The sequence below is a fragment of the Cavia porcellus genome, unplaced genomic scaffold (assembly GCF_034190915.1).
Source record: "Cavia porcellus strain 051 isolate PalLab524CR breed Dunkin Hartley unplaced genomic scaffold, mCavPor4.1 scaffold_11, whole genome shotgun sequence".
Classification (NCBI taxonomy): Eukaryota; Metazoa; Chordata; class Mammalia; order Rodentia; family Caviidae; genus Cavia; species Cavia porcellus.
In genome coordinates this window covers 5,435,264-5,460,136 of record NW_026947494.1, presented here as the reverse complement: position 1 = coordinate 5,460,136, position 24,873 = coordinate 5,435,264, and the positions used below count along the sequence as shown (strand labels likewise).

At 40.4% G+C, this 24,873-nt stretch overlaps 1 protein-coding gene across 5 annotated transcripts in view; it reads right to left on the bottom strand.

The window, feature by feature from the left end:
* Positions 1-24,873, bottom strand: part of Adcy2 (adenylate cyclase 2) — a 396,939-nt gene that overhangs the window by 72,806 nt on the left and 299,260 nt on the right. For all 5 annotated transcript variants that reach the window (XM_063257949.1, XM_063257950.1, XM_063257951.1 and 2 more), the window contains 4 exons: positions 22,657-22,700; positions 19,158-19,238; positions 14,326-14,395; positions 11,717-11,814 (listed from right to left, as the gene is read on the bottom strand). In XM_063257949.1, coding sequence (XP_063114019.1) covers positions 11,717-11,814; positions 14,326-14,395; positions 19,158-19,238; positions 22,657-22,700 — 293 coding nt within the window. The remainder of the gene's footprint in view (positions 1-11,716; positions 11,815-14,325; positions 14,396-19,157; positions 19,239-22,656; positions 22,701-24,873) is intronic.

The following is a 24,873-nucleotide window of genomic DNA, read 5'->3' as shown; positions in this document are numbered from 1 at the left end:
CCACCACTGACTCTTGATAAGGACTAGTATGAGACATTGCCATGCGTTCTGGGTATTGCACAGATCTAGGGATCCAGGGCCATGGCTGGATTCTTTAGGTCTCTAGTGTGACAGATTTCTTGCACTCTTCTGGGTTTGACTTTTTGGGTGAATATTATAAGATAATCCTATAAATTTATGAATCCTGTATTAAAGCTATTCCTTTTCAAGCCCTGATTACAACAGTCGGAGGGATCCATAATGAATTCTCTTCCCCCCCTATTTGTTTGGATACTTTGTGGTTCTCTATGTCTGTCTGTCTGTCTGTTTGTCTCTCTTTTCATGATCAGTGCTGGTAGGGTTTTAGGGATCTTTAAACAATGCTTTAAAAAACAAAGTTTAGGTTTTAATTTTCTTTCTTCAATGTTTTCTATTTTGGTGATTTCTCCTTTTATCTTTAATATTTATTTTCTTCTGTTTGTCTCATTCTAATCTGATCATCTTTTTCAGGCTACCAAAATTGAAAATACTTGATTCTAACTTTTTATTCTGCTTTAACATAAGAAGTTTAAAGAAATTAATTTCTCTCTCAATTATTGCATTAATTATAAGCCACATATTTTAACATTCTTTTGTAATTTAAACATTTTAAAAATTCTATCATAATTTCTTGGCTTTGTTTGTCTTTTGCTACTGGGAATCGAACTCAGGACCTCACACCTGCCAGGCAGGCACTGTGCCGCTGAGTGAAATCCCCAGATCTCTCATGATTTCTTATGTGATCGTGAATTACTGTAATGAAAACACTAAAGTATTAGGTAATATTGTAGATATTATATTGTAATTATTTGATGTTGGTGTGTTTAAAAAGCAGACTGCAAGATTTATTTTTAAAAACTTATTTCAATCTTTTCAAAGGCCACGAGGCACTTTTCTGACATAGATGGATTCTATCTTGGTCATTTGTCCATTTCCAGTTAAGACGATGTGTACTTTGCAGGTGGCTTTAGTGTTCTCTGTAGAATAATTAAGATGTTTATAATCCTTGTTGGACCTTCTAAAGCCTTATTCATATAGTAATGGTAGGAAAAACGGATTTAAATATCTAATGATGATGAAGTTTGCATAATTTTCTTTCTAGTTTATGAGCTACATTAAGTACATTTTGTGAATCTTTGATTTTTGAGCAGGTTATTCCATTACTAATTAATATCTTTCTCTCTGTTAGTTCTTTCGCCTTATGTTCAGCCTTCTGATATTAACACAGGTATAATCGTGGGTTTTGATGACTACTGTTTAGGTGACATACTTCCCACTCGTTTACTGCCCTTGTATCTCTCGTGCTCAGGGCCGCACCCCATACACAGCACGTGGCTTGGCCACTTGAAGTGTTTGCTCCTTTCACGCTTAGAATGCTTTAATTTTATCTTACTCTTACGATCTCTTTGCGTGTGTATGTTGTATTCATTTACTTCTGTTGCTGTCATTGTAAATCTACCCCCTAACCCTTACTATTTATTTTCCTATTTACCCTTTTGTCTTTGTATTCCTTTTTCACTGCTATGTTTCGTTAGTTATATATCTTTATAATATTTTAAAATTTCCTCTGCTGGCTCCTTAACTCCACATCTTTCATACTGTCATTTTAAAATGGTTTTCTTGCTTGCTGTGCATGGAGCTCCTTGTCTCTGCATATTAGATCAACAAATTTGCCACTAAGCACACTGGAAACGTCCTGCTTCAAACTCACATCCACACACCTCTTTCAGACGCCGTTCTTCTTTGGAAATAATTTTACCTAAGTTTAGGCAGTGCTAAGTGCTGGTGGGAGACTGGAGGGCAGAGAAACAAAAAGGCTGAATATATTTCCTTCTACACTCTTTTCCCCTAAATGAGACACAGGCTGGAAAATAATGGCCTTGTAAACTACAGATCAAATATGCTATCCCTGTCAGCCTCTCGCTGCCATGCCTGCCATCACTGTTCTTTTGCTCATAGCTTTCCTGTACGGCAGCTCAGGAGAGCACAGTAAAACCTCAGTTCATGAAAGTTTCTGCTTATGAGCCATTCAGTTCACAAACAGAAGCACTGGGCAAAATTTCGCTTCTTTTCGTGAACCCCCCATTGGGGTGACCAACATGACTGCGGCCATCTCCTACCAGGAACAGAAATGTGGCCATCTTTCCCAGAGTCATGGAATGGATTAAGTTTGTGAACCAAAGTACCAAGGTATAGGCTGACTGGGGTTGGATCTCTAGCCTGCGAGGCTTGATTATTATCCAGCTAGGTTTTATTTTCTGGGGAAAATGGTAGCAGTCCTTTTTGATGGTCTGATTCTCTAGTCTTTCCCAAAGTCCCAGATCCTTGTCAGAGAACCTGTCTGCACTGGTCTCAGGCTCAGCCAGGAGGACTCTCCGTCATTCTAGCATCTGGAGAAAGGCTCAGGAGCTCGGCTTCTGCCTCCAGCACTTGCATTCCGTTTCCTTACAAACCAAGGCATGGTAGCAGATTCTACCTCTTACTAATGTCTTGGAGGCTTTACTGTATCCTGTTTGGTTTTCCATTTCCTCTTCATTTGGTAAATCCTTCTCTTTCAAAATTCTTATTGAAATACCAGAGCCAATAAAATACCAGAGTCAGTTTATAATCCTACTGTTTAATCCTAATCCATTAACTAGACAGGTTTTCTTTTCAGAGATTATGATCTCATTAGTACTTAGAGACTTAGGGAAGAATTAGGTATTTCTCCTAATTTTCCTTTCTTTTGGAAAAAACTCCAAAAATCTAAATTTTTTATTAGAAGTATTGAGCAAACATCTTTTTGTTCCTTGTACTATGTCACATTTGAATTTTGCTGTCAATGGGTAAGCAGTTTTGAAATTATACTGGCTTTTAGTTATACACCTATCAAAAATTTAACAGTTGTGATAAGTCCATCTAATTCAAATGATTTATAAATCACAATTTGAATAATGGATTTTTATGTGTAATGACTTTTATAAGTCCTAGGCCAGTGATGACAAGTGTTCAAATTGCAACCCCAAACCCACTTATCTGTCACAATGTGCCAACACTTCCACTAAAGCTAAACACTGAGGTTTTAGTTTGGAAAAAAAACTCAAAAACACCCACTCCACCGTTTCACCACCACTGCCCAGGCCTTTTCCCTCCATTCTGTAATAAACATCTGAGTATAAGAAAGAGATCTCAGAAGAGCTGGTCTGTTTTTTATGGATGTATTTGAAATCCATTACTTTGCTTCTTATGTCATTCTATTGAGACAATGCTGAGGAAGGGTAACAATGCTACTAACATTATCTAGCTTGGCTTTGGTTGAATGCATGACAGATATGTATTTAGGCAAGAATAAGGTATGTTATCACACTGTAAAGTAGCTCAAGAGGATGGAGAAAGTCTGAATAGCTCTATCGACCAAAAGGAAAGAGATTGACTTCACAATGAAAAGATAAAACACTATTTGCCAAGAGAAGTCCCTTGCCCAGTGACTTTACTGGTGAATTCTCCCAATTAAAGAATAGTAATTTACTTTTACCAATACTCCAGGAAATAGAAGATAAAAAACCCACTTTTTTTTTTCATTCTATGAGGCCAGTATCACCCGGACAGCAATTCCAAACAAAATTATCGTCAAACAAAACTAGAGACCAATTTCTCTTATGAATATGGATACAAAACTCTTTAATAAAATATTAGCAAACCAAATTCAGCCACATATGCAAATGTTAATATATTACAACTATGTGAAACTTACCCAAAAAAATGCAAGGTTGGTTTCATATCTGAAAACCAGTGTAATATATTACAATACAGGAGAGAAAAAAACCCCTCAGTAATCCTAATAGCTACAGAAAATGTAGTTGACAACATTCAATACTATTTCATGTTAAAACATCCAACAAAGTAGAGTTTGTGTATTTTGATAGTCTCTGAAAAATTCACAGTTAATCGTAAAGGGTGAACTTTTTCTGCTACAGCATAAATAAAGGATGTGTGCTACGTCTGCCTCTGTCTGGCATCCTGCAGGAGGTCTAAGCCAGGGAAACAAGAAATAAAAGACATCAGACTGAAAAGAAAGAAGTTAAATTAGTCTTATTTGTTAACGATATTAACTTGATTATAGAAAAGTATGCTATGCCTGAGATTCGGGCCCAGAATGTTCTCCCTAATATGCTCAGTCTGAAGTGGTTCATGTGGGGTCCAAAACCATGCTGACATTCTTGTTCCGATGACATTCCTCTCCTTACAGGTTGTTATGGACTCAATACAAGGGTCCCCCAAATTCTTATATTAAAACCTAATCGCTAGTGCAATGCCATCTGGAAAGAGCCCACTGGGACGTAATTAGGTTATGGGGACTGAGCCCTCATGAACGGAGCCCGAGCCTTTAGCAGCACTCGTCAGAAGGTTGCCAACTCTTCTACCATGCAAGGACACAAGGAGAACATGACAGCCACAGCCTGCAAGGAGACCCTCACCACACTCCCCGTGCCACCAGAGAGGACAGCATGACCTCAGCCTTCTGACCTCTAGCACTGTGAGAGATAAATTTCTGCTGTTCACGAGCCACAGTGTATGCTACTTTGCTAAAAAGCCAAAATGGACCAGGATACCAGGGAATAAGAAATACCATGAAGCAACGTAATAGTTGGTCAAAAGCTCTTAATTATCCCCATTTATCCTGCCTGTCCTAACAAATAGTGTTCAGGCCCATTAAACATACAAGATGTTTGTGTAACTTAATCAATTTTAATTAACACTCTGGTTGCAAGGCTGTTACTTTCAAACACACAAGCATAATTGATTTATATACTTAATGAAAAGCAAACTTAACTCTTTTCCATCTTGCAGCAAGAAAAATGACACCTTTTAGTGATGATGCTTGACTTTGGCACATTAATTAATACATCGTCAAGTTTATGCAAAAGGCTAACTTGAGACAGGACCCTGTCCTTGTCTGTGTTTTTGCCCTTCTTCTAGAAAGGCGGTAGTGACAGGGAAGAAATAGCGTTTCACTAGGAAAAAAAAACTCAGCAGACACACTTCTCAATCAACACCTAAAAATTCACACTTATTATAAGACATGGCTATGGGGAAAGAGCAGTGTCTTTTTCTGAACTCGTATCGAGTCTATTGATTTCCATGCCCTCTCTTTTCTCACTGCTCTCCTTCCTCCTAAAAGACAGGCTGCTGTCAATTCTCTGTTCACATCTGCTGCCTGGGATTCTGCAAAAATAGTAAGAACCAAGGCAAGAGAGTTTAAATTATGCTAGTAAACAATAATGGAAACTGCTCATTTTAAAGTGACCACTTCAAAATTAAAAGGGAATCAATAAAATTTAAAAAAATAAAGCAAACATTTAGAAAGATGAAATAGCATTTAAATATGGACATTACGAGGGTTTTCCTCTGAGTTTCGAGGTGTTTGGGCCAATGTAGGTCCTCAGATGCTGGAAAGAGAAACGGTTATCTCTGGTAGCTAAACTCTGCCTTCACAGTGAGAACCAGTGCTGAGGATCTGAATTTTCAGGCACACGGCAGTCCCTGGAAGTCCCAAGTTCTTTTTCTAGTCTTGCTTCTAGGTGAGCTCATCATCCTATCATCCTAGTTTTTGGATGTAAATTCTACCTCGATGCTGGTTTTCCAGACTGTATCTCCAGCCGACTCCTCCCATAAACCCTGGCCACAGTCCCTTTCTCTATTCATGAAACTACCACCCATGTACATCTTTGGTGTCTACAATTGCGCCCTGGAACCCCATTTCTTCCCAGTTGTTCCTGCTTCAGGATTTTCCCTTTCTAGATGTGGCAACCACTTTTTCACTTACTCAGATGACAACAAAAGCCCCAAACCCACTGTACTTCACTTTCTCATCGTATGTCTTATTCAATTCTGTAGCAAGAACTTTCCACACCACTCCATGGTAAAGCCCAGGACCACTTCTCACCACTCAGTGCCCCTCATACAAATCACCCCAGCTGGACTGGTCTTCCTAGTTCTTTCCTGATGTGCCAATGTACGAACAATACTTTGAAGCATAGCCAGGTGCTGATCTCTGTTTGGAATTTCCCATATCATCCAGCAACACTCAGCAAAAAACCAAAGGACCTATGGTGGCCTGCAGGGGACAAGTCAATCTGTCCTCTCACACTGTTTATGTAACTCCTCTCCCTCCCCTCTCCCTTGACTCACCCTGCTCCAGGCATCTGACCCACACACTTGGCCGCCCATCAGAGCAGGCCGCCTCTGCAGTAATTCCTTATCATTAGCGGTGAGCAAAACAGGTCTGCTTTTAATGAATACGAATGATACTACCATTAGACTATCTTTTTTTCTTTTTGAGATAATAACAAGTATACAAGTACTTTTTAAAACATGAATATTAAATTACTGAGTACTGCAATGAATAATAAAACTGGCATTAAAAATCTAAGCAGAAATAATAGTTTTTAAAAAGATATTTAACATTATACTTTGGCTATTAATTTTTTAAGTAAAATTTTATCATTAGTCACTTAACTCAGGCTAATGAAACAAGTTATATTTAACTAAACTTTATTTGAAAAAAGTTCATCCTTATTTTGACAATTTCCCCATGCCAGGTTAAATGTAACAATTCAGTTTGGCCAGTAATATGAAAGAAACTACTAAAACATACCAAAAAATTTATGTTTGGTCTTTTCTTATCTCTGAAAGTAGTTCACATCTCTAATGAAGTTATACAACAAAGAAGACAGAATGACTAAACAACTCCCAGAGGAAGAACCAAATAATAATTTAATTACACTTGCTTAAATCCTGGCAATACAACCAGATACAAAAGTTATATATGAGCTGAGTAAGAATGTCAGGAAATTTCAGGCAAACACTCCTATTTGCTGCTCTTTTCCAAGTAAAGCATTTCTCTGTTATTATTAATTTATTTGGTTATTGCTTTCCTTTTTGGAAAAGCAACAGGAGATGCAAGCATGTCAGCTGCCCGACTCCATTGTCATGCAGTGTGGCTGCAGTTAAAACATCGCTCCATGTGTCATAAACATACACAGCCACGATTTATCAATTAAAATTCTAATACAGAATCACACACACACACACACACACACACGTAGTCCGCCAAAAAGAAAACAAACAAAATGTAGCATAAGTACAAACCAACAAGGTAGAAGACAAGACTATGTCAGCAGAAGTGACAGCACCATGGTTCTAATAAAAATACTTCATAAAGCCTAGGGAAATTATTTTTCACATACATGACATAAACAAAAAAGAGAAATTACTGGACACACAGAGGACACTCAAAAATAGAATGCTGGTTGGGGCTGGGGATTTAGCTCAGCGGCATAAGCACCTGCCTTGCAAGCAGGCAGTCGTGAGTTCGATCCCTGGTACCGGTAAAAATGAAAAAGACCAAAAAAAAAAAAAAAAAAATAGAATGCTGGGAAGTATTAATGATAGACGAACCAGGAAGAACCCAGGGCTGATACATGCTGTAGAGGGTTAAATTTAACATCTATCCCCTTAGATGATGCTTTAATGCATTCAATTAATCAAAAATTGGAACTGAGCTTTTGAATAAAGTCAGGAGCCATGAAATGTTACTCACCAAGAAAGAGAAAACAGAAAGAACTCTGTCTGCCAGCCTGGCAGTTTCCAAGGAAGTTAACTATGTGAATAAAAAAGTCATCTTTGAAAACAGAGATCTCCAATCCAGCTTCGTGTCAGAAAAGCTGACCTAAGTTCACTTGACTCATTGAGGCTGTGCAAGTTTTAACAAATACTAGACTTGGAGTATTGAGCTCCAGGACTAGGACTTGACAACGAGAACTGTCCCATGGTGAAGCCACACATGAGCTCACCATGAACCAAAGGCCTTGCTATTGACAGACTCAATCAAAAGCACAGGGGATGCGTGGAATCTCTCACCCTGAGTCACCCTGGGATCCTGAGATGGTCACCAATTACATGGCATGATGCACCTACATAGGAACTACAGGAATTGGAATGGCATTTTCATGTAATTTATTTAAAACTGGCAAATAACAGATAATAAAATTATGAAATCTATAGGCAAAACAAGAATCACATATTAAAAAGTGAGGTTTAGAAAGACATTAAGTATCCTTAGGTAGAAAATAAGCACAGACAGATTAAAATGGTAAACTCAAAATGGACAAGGAATTTACCTGAATGTGGTGTAAATAAATGACTGGAAACTTAGAGGAAAAGTGACAAGTGGCGTAGAACTTAAAGAATAATCTATTGACAGTAAGACCTCCAGGAGGAAAGAACACAGAAAATGAAGGAGAAGCAGTATGTGAGAAGGTAAAGGCAGACAATGTTTAGCAACTGAGCAGATATGAACCTGTAGACTAAAAAATCACACCAGTCACTTAGGTACATAAGAACAATCACACATCTAGAAACAATGCATTAATCACACATCTAGAAACAATGCATTACCTTCTTCCACCCCCACAATGGCAAAGGCACTCAGAGAGGAAAGATTCATTATCTACAAAGGATGTCATGAGCCTGAAACAGGACATTTTGCTTCTCAAAAAGGGAACAGAATGCAAGGAATACTGTCATCATAAGGCCAAGGAACAATATAAGCTAACCTGGAATTTTATACCCAGCTAAACTATATTTGAGGGCAAATATGAAATAAAGCACATACAGATAATTGTGCATGTGTATGTGTTTGTTTACACATGCTTACTGATAAGTAAAAGAAACACCAGAATAAAATAATTGCTTTTTTAAAGACAGGAAGGAGGGGAGAAAGAACCAAAGGAAAGGAAACGTAACATGATAGGAGTATGCCCACACACATCGGTTAAATAAAGAAACTCAAGGGGAACGGTCATATGAATCTAAGAAAGGTACTATTGGAATGTATGAATAAAAAAAAAATAAAAACAGATGCTGTTAACAATGAAGCATGCCACAATAGGAAGAGCCTAGGAACAAGAAGTCTGCTACAGCAGGCGAGACGCAGGGTTTGCATTTTTGAAAAGTGTGGATTATAGGTAAATGCATGTGTATGGTACTAACTGTGCCTTTGAAATATTCCCCAGCAAAAGCTGTTTAGAAGGAAAGAGAAAAGAAAAAGAGTAACATGAAAGAAAGACAAAAGAAGACAAGTAACTCAACATGAGCTTTGGGACAGATGTGCAGTGTGGAGCCTCTGCGGGGGAGGCCTCGGCCCTTTCTGCACGCTTCCCTGGCAGCGACACCAGTGGGTAACACAGACCCAAGGCTCAGAGCTTGGCTTGTTGCTCAAAAAGAAATGGATTAATGGGTGACCAAGCACAAGACTATGGGCTCCCTCAGGTCTCATAAAAAGTGTCACAGCCGGAGAGAGACAAGAGTATCTGTGCTGAGACACCAAGCACAGAACACGAGACATGTCCTAAACGTGAAATTCCATAAGACAGTTTTCTTGGTTCCTGAAGTTCTTTGGTCTCTGTCATCTTCTAAAAGGCCCTCGTGACTTTCCTGCTCCTATTTCCTTCCAGGGAGTGAGAGGCCCTGTGCTTCCTGTGGTGTAGGGCACATAGAGACGCCTGTCCCATGGGGAGCTGAAGAACACAAACGCTTTCATCTGGTGTAAGTAGCAAGCCCCCCCCCCCCCGGGCGTGTTTCACTCACCAACACACCCAGTGCACACGGCCTGCTCTGTAAGCCTATATATGTGGGACTGATGCATCTCCTGCACCACGTGATACAAGGTTGGCATGGAGATGGGGCTTAATCTCTTGGAATGTTCTTGACGATAAAGCTAATAAGTTGACATTGGAAAACTTCAGTGAAGACTTTAGGACTCCTCTTGCCCACATATTCCAATACTTATACATGAGGAAGGAGAAAACATACTTGGAACTTCTCCAAAAAATGGAGCAGAGAGCTAAAGGAACTGTACATGGCTGAATAATCTTTGCCTTAATATTTCTATACACACCATTGTACTGGCTCCTTCCCCTCCCACCTCCCGCAATTCCTTGAGTACACAGGCAGAAGACAAAGCACTTCTTTCTAGTTTACGAAGCATCTTCATGAGATACACTGTGACCTAACCTAAGGAGTTCATTTGCTTGCAAGTGCTGACTGTACCACAGAACTTAAGTCCAGCACACAACAGAATTCCCCTGCACTGAAAATGACAGGTTCGGCAGGTGCAAACCAGGTACAGGTGAGGGGAAAGAAGTCCTAATTTAGAAGCCTGCCTTTCCGACATCTTCAATTATTGTAAAAAAGATGAGGTTTTTCCCTTTAGATTGTAAAATGAGAATTAGCACTTGCCTTGTGTTACTCTGATTAAAAAGGTGTAAGAGAACAGATCATTTAGAAATCACACAGTGACTGGACGTTCACCAGTAAGTGGAATCGAAAGGATTCCACCCAAAGTGTGGGATATGCTTTGCTGCATCCTCCCCTCTGTATCTGGATCTCTTCTGGGAGCAGCGAGCTGGAGCCTGTCAGGATGACTGCAGAGGGTGAATTTAAGATTTGAAGAACCCAGGAGTGGCAGTGCATGTCTGTAATCTAGCACCCTGGAGGGTGACTCCAGAAGCCTGCAAGTTCAAGTCTATCTGGGCAACTTAGAGACTTAGCAAGACCCTGCTGCAAAGTGAAAAATAAAAAAAGGAAAGGGATATGGCTCGCTGCAGTGACCTTGGATTCAGTCTCTGGTTCAAAACAAAAACAAGAAAACACCCAACAATATCATCCATAACAGCAATCCCCAAGGGAAGGGAAGTGTCACTCACAGAAGGTGAAAACAAATGGACAGAGTGGGGAAGCCTGTCCCTCATTAGAAATAGCAGCCGGCCTTAGTACTCTTCATGAGCAGCATTTCATCACGGTAAAACCAAGATCAAAGCAAAGCGGTCACATTTATCTCAGACAAATAAAGAAAATGTGGTATCGGAACACAATGGAAAGAAAAGACGTGTTGGAACCATTTGGAGGAAAACAGAATCACCTTGATTCTATAATGTAAAGTGAAATAAATCTGACATGAAAGCTTAAAGAGGCATGGTTTCTCTTGTGTGAAAAACTCAAAAATTATAAAATAGCAAAATAAAAAATAGACAATTCTTTCATGTCTGTGACTTGTGAGATGAGCAGCAGTGTACTAACCAGTGTCACTCCTACAATCTTGTTTTGAAATTTTGTACCATTGTTTACATTGGTATTTTTTTTCTTTTTGAGGCAGGGTCTCACTATGCAGTTCAGGCTGGCCTTGAGCTCACTTTGTAGCCCAGGCTGGTCTTGAACTTGCAAAGATCTGCCTACCTTGTTCTCCCAAGTGCTAGGATTATAGGCATATGGCACCACCCCCAGCATGTTTTTTTTTTCTTTAAAGAAAAACAATAGCCAATAGAAAAAAAGAAATAGATCTTTTGCAAATGAAAAGAGGATAAAGTGTTGGGGGCAGAGGAGAGCAAGGAGACACAAAAAGATTTAAAACATGTTACATACATGTACCAACTGCACTCCGTGAATGTATTCATTATGCACAGCAAATAAAACTTTAAAAGAAATCCTTATCAAGTGAGTTAGTATGTCCATGTTAAAAACTCAGTATTACTGTGACTAAGCAAGAAACCCGGCGCCTTCACCTGCAGGTGCTGAGCTCCCCCTCCACTGAGCCACACCGAGGACCCCGGGCTCCCGAGGGACAGTGTCTGGCCCAGTGGCAGCCTCAAGCACTTACTTCGGCAACACGAGAATCTGCACGATGAAGATGCAGAGGAAGATGAGGCAGGCACAAGTCACGTAGTACTTGAACGCTGGCAGTGCGGTGGCTCGGTACTGAAAGGACAGAAGGGAAACCCGGGTGATGCTTCTGGAGACAGGAGCTGCTCACCAGCTCTCGCACCTAGTTTTAGTTTTGTTTTGTTCTGGGGATCGAACCCAAGGCCTTGTGCATGCAAGGCAAGAGCTCTACCACTGAGTCACAGGCCACAGCATAAACCCACTTCGACTGCTCATCTCAGGCAATCAGAGCTTCCTCCTTCCAAGAGAACCGTGAGAGCCTCCCACGCACCGTAGTGGAGGACTGCGACTGCTCGGAAACCCACGGGAGCGAGCGCCCTGACCACTAAGCGGAGTGGGTGAACCACGGGACCAGTGAACTGTGCCCGTTTCCCGGCTCCCCTGTGAGTCTTGTGCCCACTATTATTTGGGGAAAGAAGACGATTTTTCACTCACACGATCTCAATTCTGAACAGTGTGGAGGAAATGTAATAAATATGCATTTATTTTAGGGCTGTATTTTATTATTTATCTTAACGCTTTGAGTGGCAAGGAAAGATGGAGGGAAGTGAAGATTTCCAGGCTTTGTTCTGGGCATGGTCATGGGTTGTTCTTTCCTTCTTCTTGGCTGGTGCAATCAGCAGGGTTCCTCCTACTGTCAGGGCTGTGTGCTGCTGGCTGCCTACCCAGGGCTGCCCCTGGGGACATACGGGAAACAGAGCTAGACAGCCACACCTAAGATGATGACACCGACCTCTACTGCAAGGAGCCATTACCATGTGCCGGACAGTCCAAGAGCTTCATGGAGACACCCATCTAATTCTCACACCAAGGCCATCGCTGTCCCTGTCCGGGAATGACAAAACTGTGGACCAAAATGACTGATCCACAGTGTCGGGGAGACACAGCTCATGAGGAACCAGGACCCTCAGGAGGCAGACTGAATTGGGACTCCCAACTGTGGAGCTACGCCACCTCTCCAAAGAAGGCTTAGCATGAAAGTAAAGGAGAAGAAATTCTTTGGCATTCCACTGAAACCTCCTAAAGATCCTGTCAGTGGGGTTACCAGTGTCTGTCAGTGGGGTTACCTGTTTCTCAAGCTATGAAAAACATACGCGTTTCTTGGCTTCCAGCTTCTCGGTTTCTATTGGTGAAGGACGGCCCTCCAGGTGGCCTACTGATGTGTTCCTTCCCATGTATCCTGTTGTTCTACCCTGCCTGGTGGCCTAACATGCAGGCTGGAGACAGCTGGACAAAAGTGGGCTTCAGTTTCACTGCTCTCTAAAATAGGCTTTGAAGGGGTATCTGTAAGTATGTACACATGGAGAATGTAAGAAAACCTATTTTGAAATGATTACCTTCTGTTTTTTGCTTTCTTTTTGGAAAAGGCTGTGCTTTACTAACCAGGATAATATACATGCTGATGAAAAAGCTTTATTAGCATAATTGTCGAAATGTGATTATATCCAATGCATTCAATTATACCCTTATTTTTTAACTTTCTTAGATTTGTGCAGAGGTATGAGCTAGAATTTCATCTTATTATTCATGAAGAAAACAGATTCTATCATGAAGTAACAGACAATAAGGAGCCTTCATATTTGTTATGATCTCTCGAGAGGGAGGTGATCAGTAGTAACACGTTTCATCAAGCACCACACTGGTAAAATGTCTGCAGTCGAGTCCATTACTTGGAAGTGGGTGGTTAACCTTTCTGTTCACCAGCACAGTGGGAAGTCTGGGGGCACCTGTGAAACCTGACCCTGATGAAGCTTGGAAATATTTTTGATATTTGATTATTTTTATTCAACATCCAAAGGTAACGAACTCAATTTTTTCAACAGAATTTTACTACCAGTGATACAAATGCTGCCATTAACGAAACTGCTTTTGTTCAAACTCAGCCTGAAATTAAATGGCTAGACGATGGAAATTACTTTTAAATCTTGTTGCTTCTCTAGACCGACATGAAACAAAAGGTCAAAGAAGGGAAGCTGGCCTGCAAGAATGGCTGTCCTTCCTGCAATAATTACTTAATTCATTTTAATGAATCTGTATTAAAACTGATGTACTAAAGCCAAAAGCCTGCTTCTCTTTGTGGGCAATATCTCTGACTTTGAGAGACAGTGTGAAATGATGTAGACACTACAAACCTTGAACGTTTGCTTTTCTAATATTTCTGAACAGGAGTTGAATGCAAAACTCCTGTTTTTGTCAAAATAGTAAAGCAATTTTTGAAAGGACATGGCAGGCTTTCCTAAGAAAATTTTACATTAAGAAAGTGACACATTAGCTCATCCTTCTCCCCATATTCAGAAGTGGGCCGGCACTGCTTATTGCCAAGTGTTGGGATCCGGGAGGGACCAAAACAGAAGCCTGACAGCAAGAAATGCACTGAAATAATATATGCATAGAGGAATCACAGAAAAAGCCAAAGAGGGTTCTGAGACAGCTTCAGGCAGCAAAGTGCCGCGGGCAAAAGCAGGAGCCCATTTCATGACAGTGTTCAACACTATCATTTCAGAAAAACTGATGGATTTGGAGGACAGAGAAAAAAAATTATCTTACTTCTTTTTCTAGAATTTTGTTATAAAAAAGCAGCGAGATTCTTTGAATGTCTTCAGACTTGAGCCATTGCCTGGAAATAAAAAGGACAGATATCAAAAAACTGAAGTTCCAACCAAACATCTGGAACTACTTTCCATAACATGATTTGCATCCTTGTCTCTTGATTTTAAATCATCCCCATCTGAGTTTTTTTGTTTTTTTTTTTTTAAACATAATGTCAATTAGTGGCTGCGGACCCCACAGACGGTTATAATGTGATCTACAAATACAACCTCTGTAATCACCAACTGCTCTTCTCAGAGGGTCTACAGTACAGACCTACTGTCGTATCAAATGGAAACTCGAGTTATCCAAACAAAATACCTAAGGAGAAAAGCCAGCAGAGGGGTTCATGTTCCTCAATAAACACATTCCCTGTGGCTAGACTGGGTCCCTCGGTAACCGCATCCATCTCCTGGAGGATCTGGGTTTTAGAGAAGCACCCTTCCTCAGCATGGAGAAGGAACTCTTCACATGGAGCATCGGAACTGCGAGAGTTTCTTCCACACTTGCCGAGAATCCTTTCAACGTCATTGTTTTTACATCTTGGGAAAGTGAAAGTCATGTTTGACTACAGTTTTCCAGAACTGGCTAAAAGTACTAATAAAATGAGCCACTGCCCAGCAGGTTTGCTGACGAAAACATAAAAATCATACACATAAGCACGTATGTAAGTTTGTAATGTTGAAAACTAAATGGAAAGTATGAGGAAGTGTACAGTACCTGTGCTGACAGACTTTTAGAAATTTGTTTTGAGAAGCAGTTGCACCTAGAGAACTAGCGTAAGGAGGAAACTTTGCACCCCAAGGCGTACACAGCCCCATGCTGAATAAGCCACACAGGAGGTGCACAGGAGTATCTGACACCGCCCGCAGGTAAAGGCGCAGTTTCTAAGGTCAATCATGGTGAAACAGAAAGACATCTTATAGCCATCAATACAGCATTATAAGGAAGCCCCAAATCTGTTCACAAAGGAAATGATTTGAAAATACTGGTAACACATTGCTGGCTGATTTGGTTCACTCATCACTGGAAGATTTGTACTTTTATTTTCCTTAAACAAGAAGTTTTCTAACTGTAAAAACGCAGTAAGGGCTGGAGATTTTGCTCAGTGGCACAAGTGTTCACCTGGCAAGTGCAAGGTCATGAGTTCAACCCCCAGTACCAAAACAAACAAAAAACAAGAAAAAACACAATCTCAAATATATATGTATCTATATGTTTGTGTGCATAGGTGTATACAACTACATATATCTATATTATGACTGCATCTCTGTTTAGAGGTGCAGTCATAATTATATATACATATATAAATACATACATATATATCTATTTACATGTACAAATATAGAGTATATACTAGCATATCAAAGGGTAATTGTTTTAGAAAAATTTCTAAAACATGTTATACTTTTCAAATAATTACCAAGTCACATAAATTTCCTGATGTAGTAATCCTCCAATCTGCTGGTCATATTGTATTTCTGTGGATTCTGATGTCCTAAAATGATTCAGGGAGATAAAGCATTTAAGGCCTTGGAGGAGCTGGGGAAGAAGCAAATGAGATGCTTCTACCAGATTAGCCACCTCCTGACTCCACCCTGGTGCTGGGACTCAGTCTGCGTGGAGCTCTCCACACACAGGCCACTGGCAGAGACGTGGAGCAGTCAGCTTACATCACGAGAAGACCCAGTTGTGCACAATGCATTTCAACTGAGGCAGGGAAACCTGTGGCCAGGTTGCCATAAGATGTGAGACCAATAAAAACAGCATTTGATTCAAGGCTATAAGCTTTAGGTACTAGAGAAACAAAATTTTTGGTGTTTCTTATTATACTGGCTATGGAACTACGCTATTACTATATTTTACAAGATTAGCTGGAAGAATCAAAGGGTGATTAATATTAAAAAGTCCAGAAAATAAAATTGAAATAATTTTTAACTGTATTCACTTCTATAACTGTGTTTATTAAAATATAAATAATACTTGTAGATGGCTTACTAAAAACAGTTCTTTTCTTTATCGACAAAGAAAAATCTAATTTAAAAATGCTCCTTGGAAAACTTGGAAACAAAATGAGTGAATTTTTCAGAGTGGAAATGAAGCCAGCTCCTACTTTATTGGAAGACCACTGTCCCCCAGTCCAGGTATCATGCAGATGGACAGGAAGGTCTCGGGGCAGGACTTGCCCATCCAGTGTCCTCAGAGCCTAACTCAATGCTTCCTGAGCCAGGAGGGCTGGCGGATGACTGAATTCCCACCAGTGCACCCTCATCTCTTTTCTAAGGCCAATTTGGTGGTTTCCCTGGAAGCAAAACGTGATGGCTCGGATTCTTACCTGGTCCTTAGGATTAAGGAGACTGTGTTTTTCAGAACACCCACTGACTTAATCATCCTTGGGAATTCTCTAAAGAGGTCTGAGTTCTCACTGCTGGTTGGTAAAGACTCCAGAGATTTAATTATGTGGCTTGCTTAAATGAATAGGAGCGATTTGTGTGGGCTGATAAGGTCAAATGTTATTTTTGGAACTACAGGGAAAAACAAGAGGAGACAAAGGTGGGGGAAAGAAAGCATGTGTTTCTTCCATGGTCTCCTGACAGTTCCCCTGGACCATGTGCCGCACGGCATGAAAACATTCATCCTGATTCCAAAGTCCTGCTGCTGGGGACTTCGTGTCTGTGTCCTTCTCCCAGTTTCCCAGGTTAAAGCCCCAACCTCCAGCGTGGCTGTGTTCACAGCCAGGGAGGGAAAGGGTAGGTAAGGTGACTCCAGGTGCAGGGAGCAGGACCCAACCTGATAGGGTTAAGGTTCTTACAGGACCAGCTTGCAGAACGATTCAGCTCCTGCCACCACGCACGCATGCAGGGAAATGAACTAGGGAATGAACAAACAACAATCTACAGTTTGAAGTCAACAGCAGAAAATGACTGGTTGATACACGAAACCCAGAGCCCCAATCATATCCTTGGGAGGCACTAAAAGATCAGAACACTATATCAAACTAAGAGCAGTTAATGAGGAGGGCATAACAAAACAGGCTGGACATTCGTTGCAAATATATGCGCAAGAGCTTCCATCTAAAAATTCTCCTTTTTGAGGATAGCAAAGGACTTTTCTGTATGTGACTTCTGAAATGCATTGGGAAAATTACAGCAGGAGCACTTACACCAACACAAAACTTTTCTTAGAATAAAGCTGCATGGAGCCTCTAAGGTGTTGGCTAAACATGCATTTGAACACTGAAACATACTGAGCAGACGCTTCAAAAGCAACCCTGGCAAAACAAAAGCAAACCTAAGGATTGTACTTTCTATTAATTTCTTCTGCAGGAACATTCTAAGAGGTGGATGCAGAGGTCGCTTAACAAGGTAGGAGTCCCTCTGAGTACATGCTGAGGGTGACTTTCAAGATTGGCTTTCAAATATTATTACTGGCAGCTAATCACTGTCAAGGAACACGATTTCTCTTTTCTGTGAATTCTGTGTGTTGGTCTGGGGGGTGGCAGCTGCTATTTCCTCTGGTTGAATGAGTCTGCCCTTCTACCTGCCCACATAGAATAAGAGGCTCCCAGAGGTTCTAGCTGTGGGTAGCTTTACAGGTAAGAGTTCTGCGTCTTGGTTTGCAATGAGCTGCAGTTTCAAAGCCCAGCATCTGTGTAGGCACTGCTGGTGTGCCCTGGGCACTGGGGCAGGTAGTGGCTTTGTCTATTTGGAACAAATGAAAAAGCTCTAGGCAGGTGGTATTCAGCAGGACAGATATCTGATGTGCAGCTCTTGCCTGACCACGATGGATCCTTTATTGCATCGGTGCATATGCATTTACACACACACACACACACACACACACACACACACACACACACACAATGCATATCACATGGAGGTTCATGAGAATTTTTACAAGCCCTATAAATGCTCTAAATACTTATACAGAATAAATTGTGCAATTTGCAAAATCCTGTATTAGCTGAGGCCCTGTAACTTTACACTGGAGACAGAAAGTTCTTAAGTGAGAAACATTTATGCTTTTCAAGAACTGTTTTGCATGATAACTTTGGCAATGCTTCTATGAAGGCTTTTCACGCAGACACGCTGGTCTTCACTACAGTGTCACTTTACAAACATCTACTGAGTGTGTCTCCTCTGTCCCAGGAATCACATCGAGTCACCAGTCTCTGTTCTCCATGAGGTCCTCCAGGGTTCAGGCACTGCTAAAAGGCCAGTGGGTGTAACCACACTGTCCAGCAAGTAGAAATCACCATGTCCTCTAATTTGCTTCTTCTCTACATCTCTTAGCTCATTGATAACTACACTGGCAAGTCTTTGCTTCCCAAAGAATCAATTTTCCTTCCATCAGCCTCTGCAAAGTTAGACTTTAATCTTTTTCTAGGGTTTGGAACAGCAGGCATCTCAAGGTCTTCTAATTTTGTAGGGGAATCAATGCATCCTGAATGGTTAGTGTTACAGAAACCAATCTCAAGATTTCTCCATGTAGAATCCCTATTAGTAACGCACAAGGCAGTAATTTTCTCTCCATGATTGCCTCTCATTTTGTTTATTAGTAATTGACTTGAAGGATTTTCTAGGTGGGGATAAAGCACTTTTTAAAAACGATGAGACAAATATTAGCAAAAGCTATTACGATGGATAACCAAGTGAAATCAGGGAACTGCCTCAGAAAACTTGGCTTTATCATGATCCGTACCTTCAGAGCTGCTGTGAAACATTTTTGTAAAATAACATTTTAAAATAATGGGGCTCGAAGTGAGACACTCAAAGATGAAAATTACTCACTTTTGTGCATTGATACCATCAATGGCTCGAATCATCCTCTCATTCAGTTCTTCTTCAAATCTTTTCTTTTGTGACTTGGTTCTGTATGGAAAAAGAAATGTAATGAGTTAAAAAAGTAGCATGAAAATAAATATTAGGCCTACTTTTTTATGATACCAAGGTTCCTGTTTAATTTTGTTAATAAGACAACAGAAAAGAGAACGAAATCTATGTGTGGATTTTCTCTATAAACACAAATTCTGTGAAAGCCCTTTGCCAGATATGTGGTTCACTACAGAAGTTGGTTATTTTTTACTGAAGGTGAAATTTATTAGGCTTTAAAAATCAACACTGAAAGATACATATTTACTGTCTAAGGTAAAAGAAGTTTTTTCCTAAGAGATGTATTAGTCCTAGATATGCTGCTTCCATAAACTTCATTTTATAACAGAACATACCAGCTCTGGAAATTTCCATGCAAGAGTCTGGTTTGGCTGACAAAAGAGCCATTCCTTTTTCATGTTTTCCTTAGTCAGGTTTCAAGAATGTGCAAGACTACACTCTTATTTTCTGCATATCAAAGCTTAATTGTATGTATTTAAATGTTCCTTAGCTTTCAAAAGCAGTGTTCACAGAAAATTCCTTACATTTGTAGATTACCTCACTTGGTCTTGACCTAATGGTCCTTTTTATCCAAAATACAAGCTGCCTTCTGAGCAGATTACACTAAGTAATTGGTGCTTCTCAAAGAGAACTTGACAATTCACATGAGAATGACGTGAAGGAAGAAGCTGTGGCTATTTTTAAAAGTTAATACGGGCAGCAAAGATTAACAAGCTCAGCCTGGCCTTTGCCAGCTGGCCTAATGAGCCTGGGCCTCCTGTCTTGGACAGGGGAAGAGTCTGTGTGTTCTGATGGGTTAACTGCTAAGTGAATGCACCTCGTAATCTGCAATAAAAATAACCCTCTCCTGAAATCAGAACTGCCTCTAGCTAGAGATAAGAAGAGCATTAAATATGTACTCACATCATCATTTATCTTTAATTAAATCACACAGGATCATCATTAATGAGACAGATAGGGTTTTTTTTTTTTTATTCCAGAAACTTCTATTAGTAATTCCGTGCTTCTAACCTTTTCAAACAGGCTGAAGGCAGTCTGAGGTCACAAGGCAGAATATTACAGGGTCATCTGCTTATATTCAGCCAACTGAATTGTGAAGGTTTGGCATAACAAACTTCAATCTATTTGAAGAAGACAAATTTATTTGTTTTCTTGTTTTTGGTGCTAAAAATTGAACCAGGGTCTTATGTATGCTAGGCAAGCACTCTGCCACTGAGCTACATCCCCAACCTCTTTACTCTTTGTTGAAAGGGTGAAGAATCCTAGGAATCATCTAGTACGCTCACACATTCTTACACACAGATGAGGAGCTCCACAGGATGTTACGAGCAACTCAGATATTTTATTTTTAATTTATTGCTCCCACCAGTAGATTTGAGTTTCTTGAATTCAATTTGATGAAGTGCACAGGAAAATACACATCTTTAGTATTTTGTGCAGCCTAACAATGGCATTGCCTGTTACTCTCCTTAAGGTTAGCGTAAATAATGCCTATAAAAGAGTTCAACATCACATAGGTGGCCTAGAAGGTAACCAGTAAACAGCATGTTATCCATTGAGTTCACCTATTATCTGGACCACAATTGGGAAATACAGTCTGTGTAATTTGTTGACCTTTGTCCTCAAGGTGATAAGGAGTCATAAGGCTGATAGTCTTGAGGAGCTGTCGGTTTAGCAGTAAGGACTCTGGCCCTCTCACTTCCAGCACAACTGACTTCCTGTCCTTGCCCCACGGCTGGCTTCCTGATGCTCTGCTAATTTACTGCCATTGGTTTTTTCAGGGTCCTTCTCTAGACTTAAAAGCACTGGTGATGCTGGCTGCCTGGTGAGGCTGGAGTCTTAGGTTTCTAAGGGTCCATCTTCCAAAGCCAAAAAAGTGGGAGGAGGCGCAGGTGAGACTTACTCAAAGGTATTTTTTTTTTTTTTTTTTTTTTGCCACAGGCCTGGAGGCCAGCAAAGACCAACCACCCCAGAGAAAAGCTAAAGAAATATGGAGATGCTCTTTGTAAAGCCAACAAGACAGAGGCATGGTGAGGAACACTAGCTTCAGAGTCACTGAGCCTGGTGCAAATCTGGTTTCATCTTTACCAACCATGTGACCCTGGGTGTCATCCTGAGCCACTGTGCCTCAGTTACTGCCCCTCCTCAAAGTGATCCTGCAACAACATCTCCTGCAAAGTAATGCTGCAAGGATGTAATCTGATTTCTTTTTTATTGTTTAGTAGAGATAAAAAATGACAGGTCTTTGCCAGGCTGTGCTCATCTCAGAAGATGCCTCACAAAATCCTGGGGCTCCATGAGCCAATTTAGTAAGAGGACTGACTGTTGAAGCAGAATTGCATGGAGAAGGGCACAGACAACGGAAGACAGGAAGCAGAAGGAAGCCCACGAAGCTCCTCGGAGCAGCAGCTGACGCATGTGCTAGTGTCTTGCTGCCCTCTGAGGTTATGCTTTCTCTCTCAGGGGCACGTAATATTAAAATCAGCTTCAGTTTTCTTAAATATACACGTGACTATAAAAGGTCTAATAACCACATTCTTCTTATACCATAGGGAATACAAGTATTATATTTCAAAACTAAACTTTCAAATTCTGTACAAAAGACAAATAGAGCCCATTGCAATAAAGATATACAGAAGAACTATTTTAAAATGTGTGCTACTGCCATGGTTTGGCAGGAGGAGGTCCAAGTGCATTTAGCTTTTACTTGGATACAATGCACAGTCTACAAGGAAATATACAGGGTCTTGTGTTTTTCCTTTATTTTTGTAAGCCTACTGAACCTCCAATAAAATGACTTCCTTGTGGGGGAAGAAAAGCTGCTTTACCTTTTGGGTTTATATCTTATGTTGATCTTCTAGTCTCCAAGTATAGGCTGATTTCACAACCAATATTAAGTAAAAGTGAGCACTAAAGTTAGATGAAGGTGGGGTACACCTTGTAAGGCATAGGATTTATCATGGGGAGTCCGGGCACGGGTGGATGGCGGTGCACACAGCTTCCTTTGTTGAGCAGGGTGGGAAGCTCCATTATAAAAAGCTGGACTTAGCCTGCTTTTATCTTCAGCATCCAACGCAAAATTAATTTTAAGCAATACATTTGTTTTACAGCAATTTAGCTCTTACTACAGGTTCATATTAAGAAGAATTATTTCAAGAAAAGCACTCAACACGCTGCAGTGATTACCAGGTGGTGTTTGCCTTCTCCTTCTCCTGATTCTAACAGCAAACACTAATAATCTTATTTTTAGAAGCTAGAAGCAATTTAACGGGGCTTTTCACAAGTAGCTGCTCTTTTAGGAGAAGGCTTTGAAATGACTATAACTGACGATGATTACTTTCAGAAATAAATAAATGCAGTAAGCTTTAAAAATTAGACAGCTGAAAATATACCATACCTTAAGGTGCGATTTTGAAAGTTGTGTTGACCCATGGGTACATCCTATATGAAAAAAATTTATGAGTTATTAAAACATATTTCAAGAATGTTGCATCAAGAATGATAAATAATGTGGCTCTTGGTTTTGCAGGCAAAGCAGCACTTACGTAACAGGTGATCAGCGAGGTGGGGCAAAAGCACTTAACCATAAACCATAATCAGTTTATGCTTAGAGAGCTGATATAATCTACGAACTCTAAACATCAAGGTATCAGGCCTGTTGTCTGATTTTTTTTTAAGTTGGCATGCTAATATTAACAAATTTGATTTGATAACGGCCTGCAGACCATCTTTATTAGAGTTAATGTTAGCAATTTACAATCAAGTGAAACAAGGCTTTGGCCTGGAACAAACATCAGAGTATCCTTTAAAACACAAACGTAACAGTAAAATCTATCATCGGTCTTCACTGTCTGACTGGGTTGTTAAGAAACGCACCAAGGTTAAGTAAGTGAAACCAGGAAACGCTGGCCAGAAAGAAGAAGTCTACAGGTAACAAATGAAGCTCCAGAAAGAGGACTAGAAGAGTCCTGGGAGAATTCACAGTGAAATATCATTAAGAGACTTCTAAAAAATCCATTTTAGAGAAAAAAGTGAGGATAAAAGTTGGAATAAAGAAAGAAATGTTACCTCTACAGAAACTTTTGTTAGCTGGTTTGAACCTCGAGTTTAGATTAGGAATCGTGTTTAGACTAAGAAAAGGCAACATTTTTAAAAAGTAACTGGGCTCCATGCTTTATTATAGAAAGGAAAATAATGCGTTATTCAGCATAGAGTTAATGGAATTCTGCTAAGGGATTAAATAAAAGAAATAACTTGTAATGACAGTTGTTTAGTCTGGAAATGTATTAATAAAAATCACAATGGGTATTTCTGAAAACTTGTGAGTCACAAAGCTAAATAAGACAGCGGGAGGGCTAATGAGCGACACTGGACTTTCTTAAAACGTCCTTTTACTGTCATTAAGTAACACGAGCCTTTGAACCTGTGACAGGAGAAACCTGAGCACTAAAGAAACCGAATTCGTCCAAGAGTCCTCTGAGTTTATAAACAGTTTTCTGCAGTTGGAAGTAATAAACAGTCCCAGCCTACCCTGGAAGTGGTATTTCTACCAACACACTATGACAGATTCAAGTCAGACTGGAGTCACTCCTGAGGTTCCACAGCCAGCTAATGAGGGGTACAGTCACCTCAGGGTCACACCACACTGTATACACACATAAGAAATAATGACCACAACTCAACACCAGGAAAGTAAGACTTGTTTCTCAGACATATTCAGAAAGAACAGCGTAAACAATCACATGCAAAAATTTATAAATGATTCATATTTCTTAAAACACCAACCAACCAACCAGTCAACTAACCAAGAGTTGTGGAGTAAAAATCCTAATGAGAGACCCAGTTTTTAGCCATGAACATTAGCAATAAATGCAGCATTGGGTCACAAAGATCCAAATCATTATTTTTATAAGGCTGACAAGAGCATTTGTTTTCACTGGCAGCCGAAGGAATGCTGGGACCCTAGGATGCTTCTTTCTAACATATCCCAAGCTCCCTCCTTCTTCTTCACGATTCTGCCCAGTGCCAGGGCTTCAAGGTCACCTGAAATGCAATGACTCTCTTGGTTCCATCTCCAGATGGACCCCTTCCGCTGAGCTCAGGACTGGTGTGTGTAGCCATCAACACTTCCGCATTGCACTCAGATATCCCTTAGCAAAGTCTTGACTTTTTCATCTTCAACAACTTGACTTTCGCCTGGCAACTGTCATCTCCGTTAATGACATCATCTGTCTCTCCACCGTGGAGCCTGCCCCTCACTATCTCTGAGATTCACCCGCCTCCCCAGGTCTCATTTCTCAACTTTAGGCATTGGTTTTATTTCACAGCTCGCACCTCTGAAGCCTTAGAATAAGAGGGCATCAATTCTGTCAGGACCCACTATGTTCTTGATCCCTATTTCCAAAGCATAAATATGTCAGGTTTCTCCCTTGTAAAAGCTCTGCCATGACTTCCCCTTACCCTTAGAATGCTCACAGCAACCCTCTGCCCCCTGGAAGGCACGCTCCAGAGCTCGTCCTGCCGTGTGCTTTGCTGACTGACAGGTCACAGTCTTGTGTCATATCACGATTTTTCAGTTGAAAAAACATCATAGAAGTTGGGCTAAGTCACGAAT